Source organism: Barbus barbus (assembly GCF_936440315.1).
Source record: "Barbus barbus genome assembly, chromosome: 8".
NCBI lineage: Eukaryota > Metazoa > Chordata > Actinopteri > Cypriniformes > Cyprinidae > Barbus > Barbus barbus.
In genome coordinates, this window is record NC_136736.1 from 15,754,136 (window position 1) to 15,775,255 (window position 21,120).

The following is a 21,120-nucleotide window of genomic DNA, read 5'->3' on the forward strand; positions in this document are numbered from 1 at the left end:
TGGTCTGCCCGATCAGTTTTAGGGCAGATTAATAATAATAATAATAATAATAAACATCATCATCATCTCAGTTTTCAGTTTTTTTCAATCTTAAAAACAAAACTCCCAGCCAGAATTCATATTCAGCATTATTTATTTATGTTGTTGTTGTTGCTGCTGCTGCACAATTTGGTAAAATGTTTCCCATATTTTTTTTTTCTTTTTTCAAATTAAAGTTTGTTGAGGAATCTACAACATAACCCTAAACTGTGTACATACATTTCAAGTAAAGACTTTTGTTGTTATAGGCCTACTCTTGGACAATTAAATTTAATTTTGTGCATGAATTTATAGCAATAAATATAGTAATATATATTTTGTGTCATCCCCTATTACCACATTTTAAGAAAAATAGACCAAATACATTTTAAAATAAAATGTAATTGAAAAAGAAGAAAATAAAAAAACTAAATATAGTTTATACAAATATGCAGGCTAAAAACAATGCTTTATTTAAAACTAAAAACTTAGCAATAGGAGTTGCTCTATTCATTTTAGTATGTGTTCTGAAGTAAATTACTTTATTATATTACAACAGAAACAAAGGTTAGTTTTAAATATGGCTGTTAAAATGCTAGTGAGGTGTTACAAACATAACAGTGATCAAAATAGTTCTCAGGTAAGCAGCTATGCTATTTATAACAAATCATGCTTTGATAAATCATAATTATAACATACAAATTTGAATCTCTGACATACTAAATCATTTTTAAAACTTTCAAATCTTTACCTGTCCTCGTAAAGCCATTAATTTACGGCCTCTAGTGGTTACAGTGAAAGAAAACGCTAATTTCGCGGATGAAGTTTGACTCCTGCCAGGCGCCATCCTCAGTACCCTTTCCCCTTTCCCTCTCTCCTAGCGAGATTTCCGTTTAACTTTTACTGTTTTTACGTTTTAAATCCAGTGCCTTTGGTTCGCCACCTTGTTAGTCTTCTTAGTTATATTCTGGCATGATGTTCACGTCCACCGGTTCTAGGGGATTGTGTAAGTACAGCTCAAAGTAATATGTAACGTTAATGTAGATCAGATCCTGCTGTCATTCATTCAGATTAAAGCGTAGTCATCTTCATGACCTTCATCCGAGTTTTATCGCACTTCACACATCATCTTTGCCTTCAAATCATTTTGTCTCGGCTCATGATTTAAGACAGGAAGTGCTGATGTTGGTATAAAGTTGTGGCTCCTGGAGAAATGCGACATGACACCCAGCTAAACAGAGAGAGGCTTCAGTTCAACACTGACTGATTGTTATTGATGTAATATTGACAACTCATTACTTATCTTTATGCTGTGTCAAGCCTGCATGACTGTATTTCTTCTGTGGAATACTATTTTTTTTTTCTTTCAGTTTTAACAGACTACATTTTTAAATGATAGTTGCCCTAGAAAACCTTATAGAAATCACCATAGTAACGAGATATACGCGAGTTTGTTTTTAATGGGAACAGATTTGGAGAACCTTTACATCACTCGCTCACCATTGGATTCTCTGCAGTGAATGGGTGCCGTCAGAATAAGATAAAAACATAAAAATAATATGCAAGACATTGGCACGACTCCAGTCCATCAATTGATATCTTGTGAAGTCAAAATATGCGTTTCTAAGAATCAAATCCATATTTTTTGACATTTTTAACTCAAACTTTAAACTTTTTACAAGCAAAACAGTTCTAAACAAATATGTGGGTGGATTTTGATGTCAACAGGAGATGGACTAAACTGGAGGAAGGATTCTTAAAATGTCAGTAAGAGATTTCTGAGAAATACTGTTGATATTTGAAATCACCCAAATAAACAAGCTCCAACCGAAAAGGTTCACAGACAGCCCTATCTTGATAGTACCACCACAAAATTCACAAGCATGCTTGCTATGCAGCAACACAGGCAACTCCCCCATCATGTTTGCACATGGCACTTACTGGTGATTGTCAGAAGTGTATTTTGGTGCTCGGTGTGATCCACTTTCAACAGTGTTTCTCAGAAATCGCTCACTGCACCTTTATTGATGGATAGTTTTTTTTTAAAAAGCACAGCTTTTCACTTCACAAGAGGCTAATTGATGTACTGGAGTCGTGTGGATTGCTTGTTGATTATTGCAAAATATTTGCTATGCTCTTTAGGCTCTCATTCTGACGGCACCCATTCACCCATGGGCTGAATGTGAGTGCATATTCAGCAAATTTTCATTTTTGGGTGAACTATTCCTTTAAATTATTTAAAAGAAATTGTAGTCACCATGGTGACATAAACCAGTGTGTCTGACTGAACGTGGTCTACTCACATATTCACCCAATAGACAAATGGGTCCCCCATTTGGAATATTACTTTCATCCACTGACATGGCAAATGTTAGAAGTTATAATTTCCTTGGCGACACATTTAACAGTACAACTTCTGTGCTGTGTCTTACAGATAAAGCACCCCTGTCCAAGAGCTTACTGCTGCTTCCTACAGTCCTCACTGTGCTGCTGAGTGTGCTTCTGCCTCAGTACCAGGATCTGTTCATATATAACCTCCAGGTTGTCAGGCAGGGCAAGCAGGTGAGATATTAAACCAGTTGACCCAAAGAATTCAGTGCACTATATCCTAATGCAGAAACTTAACTATGTATATCGCTTTAGAATGTTTGCGCTCTTATAATTAAAAAAATTAAATAAAATCGCTCTTATAAATAAAAAATTTTTTTTACTGTGGTTAGTAATAATAATGAGCTATTGTGGCATAAAAATGGTTTCTGTATATTGGTGATTGGATGCTTAAAAATAAACTGTATCATAAAAGAGCATTATCGGTCATTCTTTAGGCCAAGCATTCTGGATAGTTTTCACATATAACCAATCATTTTATTGGACTGTTACTGTGTGTGTAAATATTTTTAACTAATAGCATATTTTGAAATGTTTCTAGTATTTCTAAGCATAATTATCCTGTGTGTGTTCCATGGCTCGCTTGTAGTTCTGGAGGCTGGTGAGTGGACGGCTCATCTGCTTGGACCTGAAAGACACTTTCTGCAGCAGTTTGCTTATCTACAATTTTCGTATTTTTGAGAGAAGGTTTGGCAGCCACAAATTTGCTGTAAGTTTGAATAGCAGAACTGTTGTGTGTCATCCTGTTTCTTTTTTTCAAAGTTTTTTTTTTTTATGACTTTGCAAAATGTTTTCTAGACAAGTTACATTTTCAATGCACTGTAAAGTACTGACACAACATGCTTCTGCTTTGTTATACCATAGACATGTAAGATTGGCACCCATTTTCTAAAAAACATTCTCTACTTAAAATTGTATGGCATTATAAAAAAAAGTAAAATAATTTCTGGATAAATTTGATATTCAAAAATACCAATATGATGCTGTACACACCAACCAGTTTAAGATAAGGTGCCTAAAGGTCACACGGAAACTTGGAAACTCCTTCATCTTATCTGGCAATCAGTTGACTCATTTTTTAAGATGTTTAAGGGTGTGAGATTTGCTTTTCAGCCTACTACTTATGATGTTTATCTTGTTATGCTATAAACAAAACAAGTAATTTTTTTTATGAAATCGTCTAAAACATTGTCATATTTATGATTATGACGTTTAGTCCTTCCTCTTTGGAGCATGGATTCTCTCTGCTTTTGTGGACTTGCTGCTGATAGAAGCTCTTCGCTTCATGTTTGAACTTAAAGTGGATGTTCTTCCAGCTGGACTGTGAGTGACACGAGTTTCTACACCATTTTAACAGTTGGTCTTTACAAACCGTTAGATGTTTTCAACAGTATTGCCATGTGCATTTACTCTATGCTGTAAGCACAACATGTATTAATTCTTGCAACACTTTATTTATGTGAAAGTGCAACTCTTTCCTGTGGAACAAACGTCAACTTCCCTTTTTGACATTTTCTTATAGATTAACTTTGTCTCATTGTAGTGTTGTGAAAGTATTTACTGGCATAAACAACATCTCATCAATTTATGAAAGCAATACGTGTTGAAATGGCAAGGTCTTGTGAAAGTGAAGTACTAACCTTATTTCAGGTTATTTCCTTTGAGCTACTAGCTTTTAGACCCTTCTTAATAAGAGACTGGCATAGAGTGGTTTTCTTTTTTGATGAGAAAAATCGATTTGCCTCCTTGATAATCTTGCCATCTATCTAAGAACTCAGTCAATCAAAAAAATGTGTTAAGTTTGATGAAGTGTCATGATCTTTGAAACTTTTTCACAATCAAAGTATCTTTTTGATGGTTCAATAGCTTTATTTAGCAATTTTTAAAACTTAGGAATGATTCATTTATTTATGTGTGAACCATTAACTGTTCTTAAATGAATAGTTCACTCAAAAATAAAACTGTACTCAACCTCGTGTCATTCCAAACCTGTGACTTTCCATCTTCTGTCAAACACAAAAGAAAATATTTTGAAGAATGTTGGCAATCAAACCATTTTGGTGACCATTGACTTCCATTGTAAATTAAAAAAGAAAATCTGTGTTTCATAAGAAAGGTAGTCATACAATTTAGAACAAGTGAGTAAATATTGACAGAATATTCATTTTTGATGAACTGACCCTTTAACAGTTGTTTTGAATGAAAAATGGTCAACATTTACTTCATGGAGTATAGTCTTTTTGCAGCAAGTATTTTTTCTTTCTCAACTTTGATGCCAATGCTTGTCAAGCGTCCATCTGTTTCATGTTTGAAGTGTGTGCTGTTTAAAATCTGGAGAGAAGTTGTCTGTGAATTTTTTTTGCCTTGTTCTTGGCTTTTAAGTCTCAAGTTCGGCCCCACATACTGTATGTGTTTATCTCTTTTCATCACCTTATGTTGGCTTTTGTTGGCAGTTGTTTTACTGACCTTCTCTAATATTGTTCATTGTTATTCTGGTGTTCCGGTGTGTGCCGAGCACATCGCCTGTGCCTGAACTTTCAGGCGAGGATCTTCCAACACTGGAGAAGGGGGTGCCAACCTGCCACTTCATCATTCTCATCAGTTTCTGCTTGTAGCCTTTACATGCAAAAAAGTAAACAAAGGGATCCAGGCACGAATTTAAGTTCATAAGGCACACTGTAATATGCAGGGATATCTGAAAGGACTGTAGCTCCTTGCAGTCCGGATCATAGATAAGTTTTCGGATCATGTATTGCAGAAGGTCTAGATGGTATGGGCTGAAACACACCACAAACACAAATACTACTCCTGCAATCACTCCTCTTGCTTTTTTGGTTCTTCCGGAACGTTCTGTCAGGCGGTTCGCCTTTGCTGCTAGGTGTAGTTTACGGGTCAATATAGAGTAGCAGGCAATGATTGTCACCAGTGGGACTCCAAAGCCTAAAACTACCCCAACAATCAGCAAGTAGGGTAGCCCTTTGAAAATGCCCTCAAAATTAGGGTATTCCATACAGGTGATCCTGTTGTCAATCTCCGTTTTGGTCAACTTAATGGTCAGGAGAGGCAACGTCTGGGCCAACACCAGCAGCCATATGGCCACACACACTAATCGGGCATTTTTCACTTTTCTCAATTTCGCCAGCTTCAGAGGAAACACCAGTGCCACAAAACGATCGATTGCCAGGCAAGTCATGAAGTTTACTCCAGCATAGCAGTTCAAGTAGAAGAGCAGTGCTATGGCTTTACATAGTCCTTCCCCCAGGGGCCAGTGGAAGCTAAGGCCGTAGTAAACAGCTCGTAGGGGAAGCGACAGGCAGAATAGGATATCAGACACTGCCAGGTTGGCAGAATAAAGCGTGATGGAATTAAGTTTGGTGATGTTGAAGAAGATCACATGAAGAGCCAGGGCGTTGCCTAAAAGTCCCACTGGACATATGATGGAATAAGCCAGAGGTATGAGAACTCGGGCCACTGGATGATGGTCATACAAGTGGGTGCAAGAGACGTTTTGCTCTAAATCTGGGCTCATCTTAGATTTGTATAGGAGACGTCACTGCAGAGAGAAAGTTAAAGGATTATTTTAATGCATTTATTTGATCAAAAATACAGTAAAAACTGCAATATTGTGAAATATTATTACAATTTACAATAACGGCAATCTGTTTTAAAATATTTTAAAATGTGATTTATGGCAAAGCTGCCATCACTTCTGTCTTCAGTGCTACATGATCCTTCATAAATCATTATAATATGCTGATTTCATGCACAAGTAACATTTATTTTTATTATCTATGTTGAAAACAGTTCATATTTATTTATATTTGCCTAATATTTTTGCAAACCTAATTTTTTTTCTAGGATTCTTTGAAGTTGAAATCTTGTGTAAACATTGTAACTGTATTATAAAGTGACAGTGTCTTTAATTTGTCCTTGATGGAAGTAGTAATTCATTTAAAATGTCTTACTTGCCTCAAGTCTTTCAATTTCAAATTTATTTGTCACATACATATACATACATAGTACGACATGTAGTGAAATGTATTGTACGACTGTCCAACAAAATTAAGAAAACCTCAAGCTAACAAAAATACAAATAGAAAAATAAGTACAGTAAACATATATATAGAAATAAACTAGCAATAAAATAAAATAGAATAAAATAAAAATAGATATGAGAATAAAAATAGAATATGAAGAATAAAAATAGAATATGATTCTATATAGATTCTATAAAATAAAGTGTATGTCAGTGATAAAGTGTCCGTGTGCTGTGCAGTGCAGTAAAGTGTATAAGTGAGTAAAAGGAATACTAAAGACAAATGGTATGTTTAGTGAATGGTATGTTCTTTGAATGGTAGTGTACATTTTTACTATGAATAGTAATTCTGTTCTCAATATTATTGATTATAGTAAGTATGTGTAGACTTCAGTAGTTTTTCAGTAGTCTTCAGTAGCTATTTCCCTTTTTCATGTGAGGCTTGTTTCTCTTCCACATTTCTGTTGCGCTATGTTATGACAGTTTAAAATACAGTTTATTTTTTGATATTGGAAAAAAGGACAAATTCACACATTTGAAATCAAATATAATCAGTAACACTTTACAGTAAAATTCCAATTGTTAACATAAGTTAAGTACATTAGTTCATTTCAGCTAACAGTGAAAAATAGTAAATCATTAATTAATCTTAGGACATTTTAATTTCAGTATTTTACTAATATATTATTTAAATAAAATGTACTTTTTTGCATCTGTTAACATTAATGCACCTGAGCTAACACAAACTAACAAAGAACAGTTGTAATTTTATTAATAACTAATGTTAACAAAGATTAATAAATACTGTAATAAATGGACAGTATTGTTATTTAATTTTAGTTAATGCATTGTAAATTAAAGTGTCAATGCAATGTAAAGTGTCACCATATAACCAAATATATAAAAAATTAGTCACTCATAAGCTTTTAGAACAGCTTTTACAGATATTTTGATATTTTGTTGTAGGCCATTTGGCAGTGAAGAATAAAATAAATTAGCTTCACACGGTCACCATAAAATTTGAAGAAAAAAAAAAAAAAGTTTACAGAAATATACTTTTTTTTTATGTTTGGGCTTAATTTAACACTTTTAATTACACAATTTTTCAAAACACACATTTTAATTTCTTCTGCCCTTTATCAAAAATTTAAAAATATTTACTTACCAGATAAGAGAGCAGATTTTCACTTCGACATTGGTGCTACTATAAATCTCTTTATCTCACTTTTAAAGCAGCGTGAAATGCAGCTAAACAGAGAGTTCAGCATCTCTTCCTGCCTCTTTCTCACTGTCTGTTACTCTGTTCCTCTCTTTCCTCTTATCGCTCTCTCTTTCTAGCAGTGTGGTGAGTCTTCTTAAAGAGATAGTTCACCCAAAAATGAATATTCCGTCAGCATTTACAACAGTTTCTTCTGTTGAACACGAGAAGATATTTTGAAGACTGATGTTAACCATTGACTTCCACAGTATGCAAAAATATGGAAGTTAGTGGCTACCAGCAACTGTATTTTTCTTTTGTTCAACAGAAGAAAGAAATTCACACAAGTTTGAAACAACTTGAAGTTGAGGAAATGATGACAGATTATTCAGTTTTGAGTGAACTGTCTCTAACTCTATAAGGAGATGTGAAATTATCTTTCATTGAAACATCTAGATATTTTTACATTAAGCATAATAGTTACCATTGATCTGTATAGAATCCGTATTTAGAAACGTTTAGTTTCTTGCATCACAAAGACCTAGTTTGAGACTTAGTAAGGTACTTATTGCACAAGACCTATCTTTTTTTCAATTTTATTTAGGAAACAGTAGAAAGGAATTTAACATTGTGAAAAATAACTAATGGAAAAAGTAGAATTTACATCTTACGGTCTTAATTGAAGTACGTTTGCATAAGCTTTTATCCCACTTGTCATTCTTATTAAATGGTTGTTAAACCATATTCTGAATTTTGTAATTGTTACGTCATTGTATGTCGTAATGAGAATTTGATGATGTTAATCTGATTTCCTGCATCTTGCATAAAACCTGTTAAACAGAGACCTTGCTATCTTTCACCTTTGTCAGTAGATAAATTCTTAAACCGATAAATTGTCATTGAAACATCCTACCGTACTACATAGTACCCCCTTTTATTTCCTCTGTTATATATAATACTATGTGAAGTGTTTTCGAAGTAACTAGAAAAACAGGTGACTGTTCACCAATGTATTGCACATAACAATGTTTTAGTCTGCGTTACATTGGAAAATAATGATTAAGGAACAGAATGGAAAGAAATTCTTACTTTCTACTTAAAGGAATGTTTGAAATGAAATTTTAAAGATTTTTCTCTTTCTTTCTCAGACTGGGCCCAGTCTTTGCTCTCTTTGTGCCTTTCTACAGCTCCATCCCACGTGTTCAGGTCACTCAGCTTCTCGGCCATGTCTCAATCACAAACAAGTCTCTGACGTACATTGTGGGCGCACAGGTGAGCTCTTCACATTAGTTTTCTGTACTACTTTAAGATTATCCACTTTGCTAGTTTATCTCAGAAGCTACACACAAAAAAATGAAAGTAATTGCTGCTTGAGATCTTAGGATAGTAAGTGACATTAACTGGCACATCTTTTGACGAACAAGTAAAGACAAAACATGAGGTTCAAACTGCTAAAAAGGTGCAGGGAGTTTTTTTTTTTCTTCTCAAAAACACCAGATATTTGTTGCAAGAGTAGAAACCACAGATAAAATATTTGTAGGATAACAGAGACAAGTCATGAGAAACTCTAGCACTGAGAACCTATTCGTTGTGGTCTCGTGCTCTGGTTGGGTTTTGAGCTGATTTGAGATATGAGCGATAACAGATGAAGTTGCATACTTGTTAGAAAAATACACAAGGGTAAATGACTTTTTGCCTTTTACCATCAGTCTTTTTCAGTCATGCATTCACAAACATACCCGTTTATACTAACCTATGTAATATAATCTTGTAATAATAGATAATTAATTGGGTTTCATAAAATTAATGTTTATAATTTTGTTCCACTCTTGCATCAAATAAGATGTTTCTTTATTTTAAACACTTGTTTATGGATGATTTATTGGGTTAGTGTTACTTGTTTGTAATGCTTTGTGGATGTGAAAGTGCTTTCTTCACATAGCTCTGAATTTCTTTAGTTTTTCTGTTGTTCTGTTATCGTCATCAGCTCCTGACCTCAAGTGCCTACATGTGGGTGGTTGCTTGCAGTGGACTAGTAAGTATAAAGTGGCTCAGTTAAAATTGCTTCATGTTTCTACGTTTCCTTTTTTTGCATCTGTAATGGTCTTTAGCAAGTATGATTACATGTATGTGGTGAAATTCAATACAATCCACAATCAAAAAACAAGATCCACTGATCTGAGAAGTCGCTGTACCTATGGAACTGAAAAGATTTCACTGGGTTAAAGCTACCAATACTACCACTAGGTTAAAGATTTACCATTAGAGCATTCAGCGATGGTGGTTTCTAGTAGGAAAAGATAAATAAAAATGAAAATACAGTCATCATTTACTCCTTCATGTTGTTCCAAACCGGTATACCTTACTTTCTTCTGTGGAACACAAAAGAAGATATTTTGCAGAAATAACTGCTTTTGTCAGCACATTGTTTAGCTCATGGGGTCTGAGTTAACTTTGGACCCCATTGTCTTTCATAATTCAAATTATCTTTTTTTGTGTATTTCTAGAATGAAGAATGTCAAACAGGTTTGGAACAAGTGTTTTCATTTTTAGGTGAATTATCCCTTTAAGAGTGACATCCGCATAGAGGACAGCAAATTATGTAATAGATTTTTGTAGGTTTTTGTGTCTTTTAAATTTATCAGAAAGCATGTTGTATGCTCTAATGGTAAAAAATCTTTATGGTGACTTTAAATACCTAGTTACCTTAACTGGATAAGCTCTGCAGCGGTAGCAGAGACTGCTCCAATTTCCATTTCCATCGTAACCACAACTTCTCAGATCGGTGGGTCACACTTTATGATTATGCTAAACATAATTAAATGTGGTGTTTGAATAATAAAATTGAAATCGCTGACTTTTAGCTCCTAGAAGTAGTTTCATGAATGTCTATTGAAGTCTATTTCAATGCAAGTTGGGTTATGCAGGTGCCTATTTTGGGCATGCATGAACAGCTCCTATCTACTTAAATAGGGAAATACCAACTCTCGAAAGCTGCTGGCAAACTCACAATGAAATAACCATATTGCATGTTGTAGTTCCTTCCATTCATAGCAATACAAGTGAACACTCTTGGGTAATGTACAGTCTTTGACACAGTCTTCCGAAGCTTTTCTTTTTAAAATAGGAAATTGGGTCAGAAACATTTATTTTATTTTTTACTTCTAAAATGAATACTATAGTGTTTTAATCCTGTCACAAAAATACATGGTTTACTAATTCAGTTTGTGGTATCAGCAGGAAAAAATTTTCATTTTAAAGAACATTGGCTCTGTTAGCAAAATGAACTGCCAATGCATTTAGTCCATTTTCATGGACAAGGGAAATATTTGTGTCAGCTTTTAGAAGTACACTTGCATATACTGTAGATGGCTTCAAAGCTTAAATCCATGGTCTAAAAGCAACGAAGAACTTTTGATTGGATAGTCTCTTTAATCTGGCTCCTTGTAGATTTGTCTTGCAAGGCTTACATGATATTTCTAAAAACACTTGTGTTCGGTGTAGACACTGTTACTGTCATGTTTTTATGTTAACCTCTCCTGTTACAATCACTCTGTTCCAGATCGCAGGCATGTTGTATTACAGTAATAAGTTGGCAGTCCAGAAGTTGTTACATGTGTCAGGATGGGCAGCCAGATGTGGTTCGGTGCTCCTAGAGCCGGTCTTCTCTGATTCTGAGCCCACTGCAGAGGCTCCGCTGGGGATGGGTGCTACTTTGGACATCCAGAGACAGCAGAGGATGGATATGCTGGACCAGCAACTGCTCCTGTCTCAGCTGGCACACCTCAGGAGAAATGCACAGCAGCAACAGGCTCAGGTACTTCTACAATACTTTTATTCTGAACTACCTGGGGTGACTGCCTTATAGCATTTTAGTTATTAGTCCAGACTTTTAACCATTAGGTTATTCCACGACCCACTCACACGACAGAGAAGAACTAGCCTTGCCATGAAAGGCATAAAGCTTACTCCTTTCATAGGCGAGATGAACATCTCACTTACACTAATGAGGGAAGATTTTTCCCTCAGTATATTTATTGAGGGGAAAAAATTAAATATATTTTATATTACTTTTTATGTCTTTTTTAGCATTTTAATTAAGTTTGATTAATTTAATCTACTAAAAGTATGAATAATAGGGATATTAATTGAATTCATAATGTATTAATTAGTTATTTTAAGTCTGGTTGTGCTATTGTCAGAATCAAAATCTCTTTTATTCACAAGTACTTGTTATTCAGTGTTGGCGAGTGACTGAGTAGAGATGCTACTATCTCAGCTACATCTTTCAAAGGTCTGACTTTTATTGCTGAGCTTTTATTACCAGGATTGTCCCTGCAATAAACGTTCAGCTGTTTTTAGTTCACAAGTTGGTTTCAGACTCACAAAAATGATGAATCACTGATTCGAGTTCCTGTACTACAGTGGATATAAAAAGTCCACCTTTAATGTAAACTATAAGCTGTAAAACTCAACTAACTGAAATAAAGTTTAAAGAAAGTTTTTTTTTTTTTTTTTAAACTAACTGAAATATTTTAGGGAAGGGGGAGTTAAAAACTTAAACTCTTAAACTAATACTTTGTTGAAGCACCTTTTGATTTTACTACACCACGTCTTTTTGGATATGAGCATGGCACATCTTGACTAAGCAATATTTGCCTCTTTGCAAAACTGTTCCAAATCTGTCAAATTGCGAGGGCATCTCCTGTGGACAGCCCTCTTCAGATCACCCCACAGATTTTCAGTCGGATTCAGGTCTGGGCTCTGGCTGAGCCATTCCAAAACTTCAGTGTTTTTCTGGAGAAGCCATTCTTTTGTTGATTTGGATGTATGCTTTGAGTTGTTATCGTGCTGAAAGCTTTCTAGCAGAAGCCTCATTTGTACCAATATTGACTGGTATTTGAAACTGTTCATAGTTCCCTCTACCTTGACTAAGGCCCCAGTTCCAGCTGAAGAAAAACAGCCCCAAAGTGTGATGTGCAGTGTTGTTGTTTTTTTGCCAAACATACCTTTTAGAATTATGACCAAAAAGTTCAACCTTGGTTTCATCAGACCATAACACATTTTCCCACATGCTTTTTGGGAAACTTAAAATGTGTTTTTGCTAAATTTAGCCAGGCTTGGAAGTTTTTCTTGCCACCCTACCCTATAGCCCAGACATATGAAGAATATTGGAGATTGTGAAATTCCTGCAGCTCCTTTAGTGCTGCTGTAGGCCTCTTGGCAGCCTCCCTGACCTGTCGTCTTATCATCTTTTCATCAATTTTGGAGGGACGTCCAGACTCCAGTGCTTGGTAATATCACTGTTGCGCCATATGTTCTCCACTTGATGACTGTCTTCACTGTGTTCCATGGTATATCTAATGCCTTGGAAATTCTTTTGTACCCTTCTCCTGACTGAAACCTTGTAACAATGAGATCCCTCTGATGCTTTGGAAGCTCTCTGCGGACCATGGCTTTTGCTGTAAGGTGCGACTAAGAAAATGTCAGGAAAAGCCTACTAGATCAGCTAAACTTTATTTGGGTTTAATCAGAGGCACTTTAAATGATGGCAGGTGTGTACTGACTCCTATTTAACATGAGTTTGAATGTGATTGCTTAGTTCTGAACACAGCCATATCCTTAGTTATAAGAGTTTTTTTTATTTTTTTTATAATTGTACTCCTCTTTTACTAAAAGATTTCAGTTTGTTTTTAATTGTTTAATTTAGGCTTGTTTATGCAAATTTCTATTTGTTATAATCTGTTTTATGGGTGTTTTTCTTGTAAGTTTACCTGTTCAGATTTTATACAGTCGCCTTAGTTGTGATCTGCTTTTTCAAAACAGCAGTTTGTGAAATAATGGTGAAATTTGATTATTGGTATACATGTTTTTTATTTATTTAGTTTTATAAATATTCTAAATGAGTTGGAAGAGGTTTCCATTTAAAAGCTTTAAAGTTACGTATGGGTATGTTCCATAGGCGTAATTTACGGGTGGGACATGTCCCCACCACTTTTTACCAGGCTCGATATTGTCCCCACCACTTTTAAAAAGTAACTGAAAAATAGATTGCGTAAGGTATGTATTAAAGGAAAAGCATCTACAAATCGTCACTCTTCATAATCTAATTCATTCATTTAACAAATTTTTCCGCCGGTCAGAAGCTTTTCAACGTCCTCAAAGATGAATATTAAGTCTCGTTGTGAAACTATCGCGAGATACGCGATATGCGTCATGGGATATGTAGTTTCCTTTCCCTATAATTAGTCTACAGATCCTGTACCTTTCTTTTTACGATGTTCGTATTGTTTGGATACTGTTTCAAGGTTGAAATATTTTATTTGAGATTTTTGAGAAGATTAATTGGACAATATCTCTGGTCCACAAGTCAAATCATCACTCACTGTAGTCATCAAGTGATCAAGTGATGACTAGAAGGTGGACGACGGTTCTTCTTCAACCACGCAGCGAGGTGAGTTCACTTGAGGCATTGTTAAAAAGTCACAAGTCACGGTTATTATTACAAGTCATTATTAAGTGTTATATGAAAAATTATGTAAGAAGTAACATAGAAGTAACCTTTTAGGCAACAGGACAATTCTATGTTATGACTGAGATTTTCACAATTAAAACAATTAAAAAGTACAAGTCTTTGTAGTTTCAAGTCCATAGTCCTTTAATTCAGTTTAGTATTAAATCACAGCGCGCTCCAGTGGCCAGCAGAAAACATGATTAGCGACAGTATGTCTATATTCACGTAAGTTAAATATAATATGTTTTCGTGTTAAGCAAAGTAACTTACTGTGCGTGGTTGCTTCACTAAAAAGCTTCTTATATCACTTCCACACTTTCTTTTGGACATGTTGTTGATGTTTTAACATTTATGCTATAGGTAGCAACATTTACCGTTAACTAGCCTTTACGTGTGGGGTGGGGGAGGAAAAAATAGAGCTTTTATAAAAACGTCATAAAAGATTCGTCAAAACAATTTCATTTATTTAATTATTTAATTAATAAAGGTAGTTTAACCATTTTAAACACAAATTAACTCCCATTCATGTTTTACACAAGGTTTTGCGTAGTTCAGGATTGGTTAAATTATTTGATTGGATGAGGAAACATTTTGTGGGCTTGTCTTGACTCTTGACGTAATATTGATTCTTCCATGTTCAGCGCGTGCATCGATCACACCTGCTTTTAGCAAGTTGTCCGGCTGGTATTAAGAGAAAATATGCAAGTAATTCAAAGTAGAATGAATCGTAAAACACACACACACACACACACAATTGTGCAATTAATGAATACGCTGCAGCTGAGCTGACCATGAAATGGTAAGTTCACCATATTTATCTTGCGTATTTTGATTGATATTAGCTACCCTGGATGTGTTGTGATAAGCAAAACGTAACATTCACAATTGCTTATTCGGATGTTTATAGACATATTTGTGAATGTGATGCATGTATACATCAAAGCGAAAATTAAGTGCATTTCCAACTCTGAACTCAGTCCCCAAGTAAATTCGGTTATTAAATAAACAAATAGCAAAACGAGTTGTGCGGTGTCCCCACCACTTTTCAAAGCAAAGTTACGCCACTGGTATGTTCACATAGTATTGGATCACAAGCCATGCAGTTTGTGGGGAAAACAGTGAGGTCTGCTTACATTTCCACAGATGTTTAGCTCCATTTCTGTATTTCTGTCACTCTGGTTGGAAAAGATATGCAGTGATATGTCTTGTTTTTCGTCTTTTTTTCCATTTATTTTCTCTCAATGTTTCTGAACAAGAGGAAGTTAATGGTTTCCTGTGTGCAAACGCAGACAGCCACATGGTTTCATCACGGATACCTGATAAAAGCACAGATCATTTTGTCCTTGATTAAAATGTAACTGAAAATGAGAAAAGCTGTTGTTTTCTGGAAATGATGTGAATAATTAGCATAAACCATTCTTGTTTTCTCTCATTATAAGTCCTATGTATAGCTATGAATAAGGCCTAGAGTATGTTAAGCATTGTAGTTGATAAACCTGTAGTAGGATTATGAATATGAAGTAGGAATAATGCTTGCCGGTTGTTCAGTTTTTCTTTTAGATTATTTTTTGAATATGGAGAGAGACAGAAATCACTGCAGTTACAAAAAAGCTACCTCTACTGGACTACAGTAAGATAAGATATAGAAATACACAGTAAGATACACTTACTGTCTTTAAAGTTCTATAAAGTAGAAATTACATTATGCTTTTCTTCTTTATTGTATATCTGATTATATAAAACGGCTTCTCAAATGAGAAAAAAATTTGAGTGAGACTTTGTCTATCGTTTGCTAATTGCTGCAATCTGATGTGAGTGGCAGGTTGCTGAAAGAAATGATTGTCCTGCCCCCACACAGATGCAGAAGTGATGTCATGGAAGAAGAGATGTTTTTGAAAGGAGAGGGGATGATTTTGATTGAGGATGCATGATTTTAAAAATAATGATGTGCACATTTATAATAAACTTTATGTGAGAATTTATAATAAACGCTGCAAAATTCCAATTGTCAATTTTTATTCCATGATTACTTAAAAAAAAAACATTCCTGTCATTAATTCAGCAGACAGGTCTCCTGAATTGGAACAGATTCTTCCCAACTCTGAGGCACAGAGGACAGAACCGGCACCATGAGGGTCCCCAGCCACAACAGCCCCCCTATATGCACCCGCCGGATAACACAGCTGTGGCTGAGGAGCAGGTGAGATCATATGATTTTGGTCTTTTAATCAAAATAGTTGCAGATTTTGGTCTTTATCTCAGTTTATTAAAGGAATAGCTCACCCAAAATTGAAAATTAGCTGAAAATGTATACTCGTGCAGGCCATCCAAGATATAGATGAGCTTGTATCTTCATCAGAACAGAAGAGGATAAATGTAATATTACATCACTTGCTTACCGAACATCACAGTAATACACGGCACCCATTCACTGCAGAGGATTGATTTGTAAGGCAGTGATATAATGCTAAATTTCGTCAAATCTGTTGTGATGAAGAAACAAACTCATCTACAACTTGGATGACTCTCAGTGAGTGTACATTTTCAGCACATTTTCATTTTTGTGTGAACTATTTATTCAGTTCCACATTCTATTTGTTCAGCATCATGGGTTGCTAGATTGAACATAATTTTTTGCCATATACTAACTTTTTAATGATGCAATGCTGTTATCGCCAGGTTGCAAGATTAATGGAGATGGGTTTCTCAAGGATGGATGCCCAAGAGGCTCTCAGAGCATCTAATAATGACATTAACATTGCAACAAACTTCTTGCTTCAGCACTAAGATAAAAATAAATCAAAGATGACTGGGAGGACAAGGAGAATGAGTTTTTTAACTTCTATAAGATCACTAAGTTGAAAGAACTTAAGAGCACAACACTGGTGTCATAACTACACCTGCTGGAAGAAGTGAAGAGTGCTGATACACAACTCACAGGAGCTGACAGACAGTGTGGACATGGAGTTGACTTGCAATTGCAACCCTCTCTGGTCTACAGGACAGAGCCAACATGGTGGACAATTATACATTGTGTCTCAGGGCTTGTGCCATTTGGCATCGTCCTTGAACCTACATCGTTGAATAATTAAGAATTCTATAATATATTGATAAATTCTTAAAACGCGTGTTGTTTTTATATAAAAACTGAATAGAAGTCTTAATGGAATAGTTCATCCAAAAATGTACTTATGTTAAGCTATGTGGTTTTTCAGTCTTCCTTGGAAAACAAAAGAGGATGTTTAGCAGAATGCCATGGCCGCTCTTTTCCATATGATAAAGGTAGAGAGTGACTAGTGGCTGGCAAGCTCCAAAATAAAGAACTATAAGAATCCATAAAAGTAGTCCGTATGATGTTTGTGGTTACTATAAATGAGGTGGTTGCACGTATTCCAGTTTAATAATTTGACATACTGTAGCTTGACAGGTTCTCGAATCTCATAAAACAGGATATGAGATCTGTGGCAGAGGCCAAAATTTAATTTCGGTTTGTTCCTCATGCAAAAGCTCTCATATGACTTGTGATGCTTTTTTTGATAGACATCAATGTGTTGTGTGGAAAAGAGCAGCCTGAATATTCTTTAAAGCATCCCTTATCGTCACAGTATTTTTGTTTTTATAAGAGAAAGAAAATATATGGTTTTTGAAATGACATGAGGGTGAGTAAATGATGACAACAATTATTTTTGGGTGAAATGTTTCTTTTTTTTGGTCAAAACTTAAAGGGCTAGTTGTATGGCAGTGTATTTAAAGTGCACCTGGATTAATTTAATTCAGAATCAAGACTAATGAAAGTCTGGGAAACTGAAAGCATGAGATGTAATATTCTGTCAAAGCCTCAGAATTATTATTTTTTTTAATTATTATTTTAAATTAAGCAGAAACATTTGTCATTGTTATTGTGACTTCTGTGTCTGAAAAGCCTAAAAAAGTACCATGACTTTTATAGTGGCATGGTGAAAAATAAACAAGTGGAACTTACATGCCATAGTCATCCAGTTGGAAATATTTGTGTTATTTTATGATGCTTAGAAACTTTTTCTGCACAATTAAAATATAATAATATTCAGAGCATCTCTATCTTTGTGTTTATCGGAGAGTGGGATGAAATTTTTAACAGCATGATTTCTCTGTGGTACAAAAAGACAAGATGAAATATTGTTTAAACTCTTATTAAAGGGATAACCAGAGTGATTCCCATTACTGGCATTAAAATCATGTCTTTAAAGAACATAGTCATTTAAATATAAATTATGAGATTATGATGTTATATGCCCATAAGATTTTGTTCATGTGAATGTTCTCTTGTTTATGCAAAACAGTGTTTGATTTTCTGTCTAATCAAGTGGTATTTAAAAAAATTAAAAAAAAGTTTATATAAATTAATGTTCTGACTGCCAGAATAGCACTGGCCCACCCAAAAGCTAAGCACTCCTGCCACTCTTAAGGTTCAAATAATAGGTCTACATTGGGTGAGTAAATCAAATAAGTAAATTCTTTAAGATGGTCTTTTGATAATAACAGTAATAATAAAAAAATTGAGTTGCTCTTTTCTCTTCGTCTTGGGAAAAATGCATTTCAGTAGTTTTACAGATTGAGATTCAGTCTTAAATTCAGCCTTTTTTTTTAAAGACTAAACTCATTCTGTAAACCACCAGACTAGACTTTTAACAATCAATCAACCCAGTAGAGAAGTCTGGAGTGTGTGGGTAGGTTTTGTATTTATAGCTCACCACATGCTTTCAACAGATGTTAGACAAAAGAATACAATGTACAGTGACCCTGAACACACATCTGTACCTTTATTAAAATCTACCTCTTTTAAATCTGTGCTGTCTATTCATGTCACAAAATCTTTAAACATGTTGTAGCTACTCTTAAATAATGGATAAATGTCCTTCAACAGTAAAAGCAATTAAACATTGATCATGTCATGTAACTCTGTATCTTTATCGTGTACAATACAAGAAATATAGGCCTCTTTGAAACTTCTAACCATATCAAGCAATAGATGGCAGTGCTTCACTTATACTGTACAGCACTGAGCTCAAGCATGACATTGACTAACCCACTTTGACCTTTCAAGAGTTAAACAGTTGAGTTTTCCCGTTTTTGAATCCATTCAGCCAATCTCCAGGTCTGGCAGTAGCACTTTTAGCTTAGCTTAGCATAGATCATTGAATCTGATTAGACCATTAGCATCTTGTTAAAAAATGACCAAAGAGTTTCAATATTTTTCCTATTTAAAACTTGACTCTTGTGTAGTTACATTGTGTACCAAGACTGACGGAAAATGAAAAGTTGTGATTTTCTAGGCCGATATATGGCCGTATATCTATGAATATGGCTAGGAACTATTCATGGATTTCATCCCACAGTGGTGCGGCCTCCATTTGTAGGACCGAATTTCAGTTCCGTCTATCAGCTGTGCTCTGAGTTGTGATAACAGCAAATCACAATGCTGACGCTCGCGATTATGGAAAGGGGTGTTACATTTCCGACGCGGCTTGTGGTGTTCGGCCAATCACAATGCACTGTGCCAGTTATCCAATCAGAGTAGACTGTGCTTGTCGGAAGGAGGGACTTTGTAGAAAACGAAGCATTTGAGAGAGGCGGGGCATATAGGACCTACAATAATGTACGGTATTATAAAATTATATATATACAATAGATGGCAGTGCTTCACTTATACTGTACAGCACTGAGCTCAAGTCAGAACACTACTAGGAAAATGATTGAACTTCTGTTTGATTAAAAGAGGCAAATATAAAGACTTTATTTTATTTTTAAATTGTGTAATGTATGTTTTAAGTTCATACATCAGCAATAAGAAACTGAAGAAATTTGAAAATAATATTAATGAAAAACAGAAGTGTACATGTGGAGAAATGGCACTGTAAAACAAGGTATGGATGTTTAAACAAAAATAAATAAATAAATGGTGACGCTTTAATTGAACTCAATATTACCTGTATATTGCTTCTGACAATACATTTCAAAGCAATGTTATGTCTTACAAAACCCCAATCCAAAGGCAACAGGAAAACCTACCTCAAAACTAAAGACAACATTTGAATTGAACTCCTTTTTTCCTACAATAGCTTTTATTCTTTTGAACAACCTATATCAATGCTACTAAAGTTTAGTGTTGTACTTTGGGTGAGTGATATCTGATCAATTGTAGTGCGCAGGTTGTTCACTTACTCTGGTGAAGTAGTCATAACAGACAGTAAAGCTTTTGATTACAGGTCTGTCAGTCCTGACCTTTTAATGATATTCTTGGATTCAGTGGTCAGAACTGAAAGGTCAAAGTGGGTTAGTCAATGTCATGCTTCAGTAAATGTAAAAAAATAAAAAAGGGGAAGTCATGGCCTAATGGTTAGAGAGTCGGGCTCGTAATCCAAAGGTTGCGGGTTCGAGTCTCGGGCCGGCAGCGATTGTAGGTGGGGGGAGTGAATGTCCAGCGCTCTCTCCACCCTCAATACCTGCCCTTGAGCAAGGCACCGAACCCCCAACTGCTCCCTGGGCGCTGCAGCATAAATGGCTGGTGTGTGTGTGTGTGTGTGTGTGCGTGCGTGCGTGTGTGTGTGCGTGTGTGTGTTCGTTCACTGCTGTGTGTGTGCATGTTGGATGGATTAAATGAACAGCACGAATTCCGAGTATGGGTCACCATACTTGGCAGTATGTCACTTAAAAAAAAATAAAAAATGTAATGGGATTTGTGAAATGACACTAGTAGCCAGGAATTTTTTGGAGAATGAATGCCAGAAAAGCAGCTTAAAGCAAGGGGTTAAAGTAATATCTGAATCTCATGAATCCTTTGCTTTTAAAATTGTTTCATTTCATCCACACATTTCTACCTGTGTTCAGTTGTTTTCATAAATCACTCCGTGGCATAATATTAAGTTTTGTAACCTACTAAAGCACAGATTACATTCAAGTTCCGATTTAGAGAAATGAATGTAG

The 21,120-nt window shown here is 35.2% G+C and overlaps 2 protein-coding genes across 3 annotated transcripts; one reads left to right on the forward strand and one right to left on the reverse strand.

The window, feature by feature from the left end:
- The first annotated feature begins 809 nt into the window (after positions 1-809).
- LOC306873459 (ubiquitin-associated domain-containing protein 2-like) lies at positions 810-18,984 on the forward strand. 2 transcript variants are annotated; one of them, XM_079422769.1, is made up of 9 exons: positions 810-1,024; positions 2,453-2,580; positions 2,996-3,115; positions 3,623-3,729; positions 8,789-8,912; positions 9,628-9,675; positions 11,203-11,457; positions 16,217-16,354; positions 16,834-18,984. In XM_079422769.1, the coding sequence occupies exons 1-9, from the start codon at positions 991-993 to the stop codon at positions 16,939-16,941; spliced, it is 1,062 nt and encodes a 353-aa protein (XP_079278895.1). In that variant the 5' UTR covers positions 810-990; the 3' UTR covers positions 16,942-18,984. The 2 variants fall into 2 exon arrangements, with proteins under 2 accessions (XP_079278895.1, XP_079278896.1); XM_079422770.1 differs by having other exon boundaries at positions 836-1,024; positions 16,220-16,354; positions 16,834-18,977.
- On the reverse strand, positions 3,851-7,749 carry LOC306873458 (G-protein coupled receptor 183-B-like). The gene is made up of 2 exons (XM_079422768.1): positions 7,608-7,749; positions 3,851-5,959 (listed from the first exon to the last, which is right to left on the reverse strand). The coding sequence occupies exon 2, from the start codon at positions 5,933-5,935 to the stop codon at positions 4,865-4,867; it is 1,071 nt and encodes a 356-aa protein (XP_079278894.1). The 5' UTR covers positions 5,936-5,959; positions 7,608-7,749; the 3' UTR covers positions 3,851-4,864.
- Positions 18,985-21,120: the final 2,136 nt, after the last annotated feature.

Bases quoted from the DNA above. Each gene is read 5' to 3' on its own strand.
- LOC306873459 (XM_079422769.1), top strand. From the start codon at position 991: ATGATGTTCACGTCCACCGGTTCTAGGGGATTGT. The intron at 8,913-9,627 runs GTGAGCTCTTCA...TATCGTCATCAG, and splicing joins CGTACATTGTGGGCGCACAG to CTCCTGACCTCAAGTGCCTA. The intron at 16,355-16,833 runs GTGAGATCATAT...TGTTATCGCCAG, and splicing joins CAGCTGTGGCTGAGGAGCAG to GTTGCAAGATTAATGGAGAT.
- LOC306873458 (XM_079422768.1), bottom strand. From the start codon at position 5,935: ATGAGCCCAGATTTAGAGCAAAACGTCTCTTGCACCCACTTGTATGAC.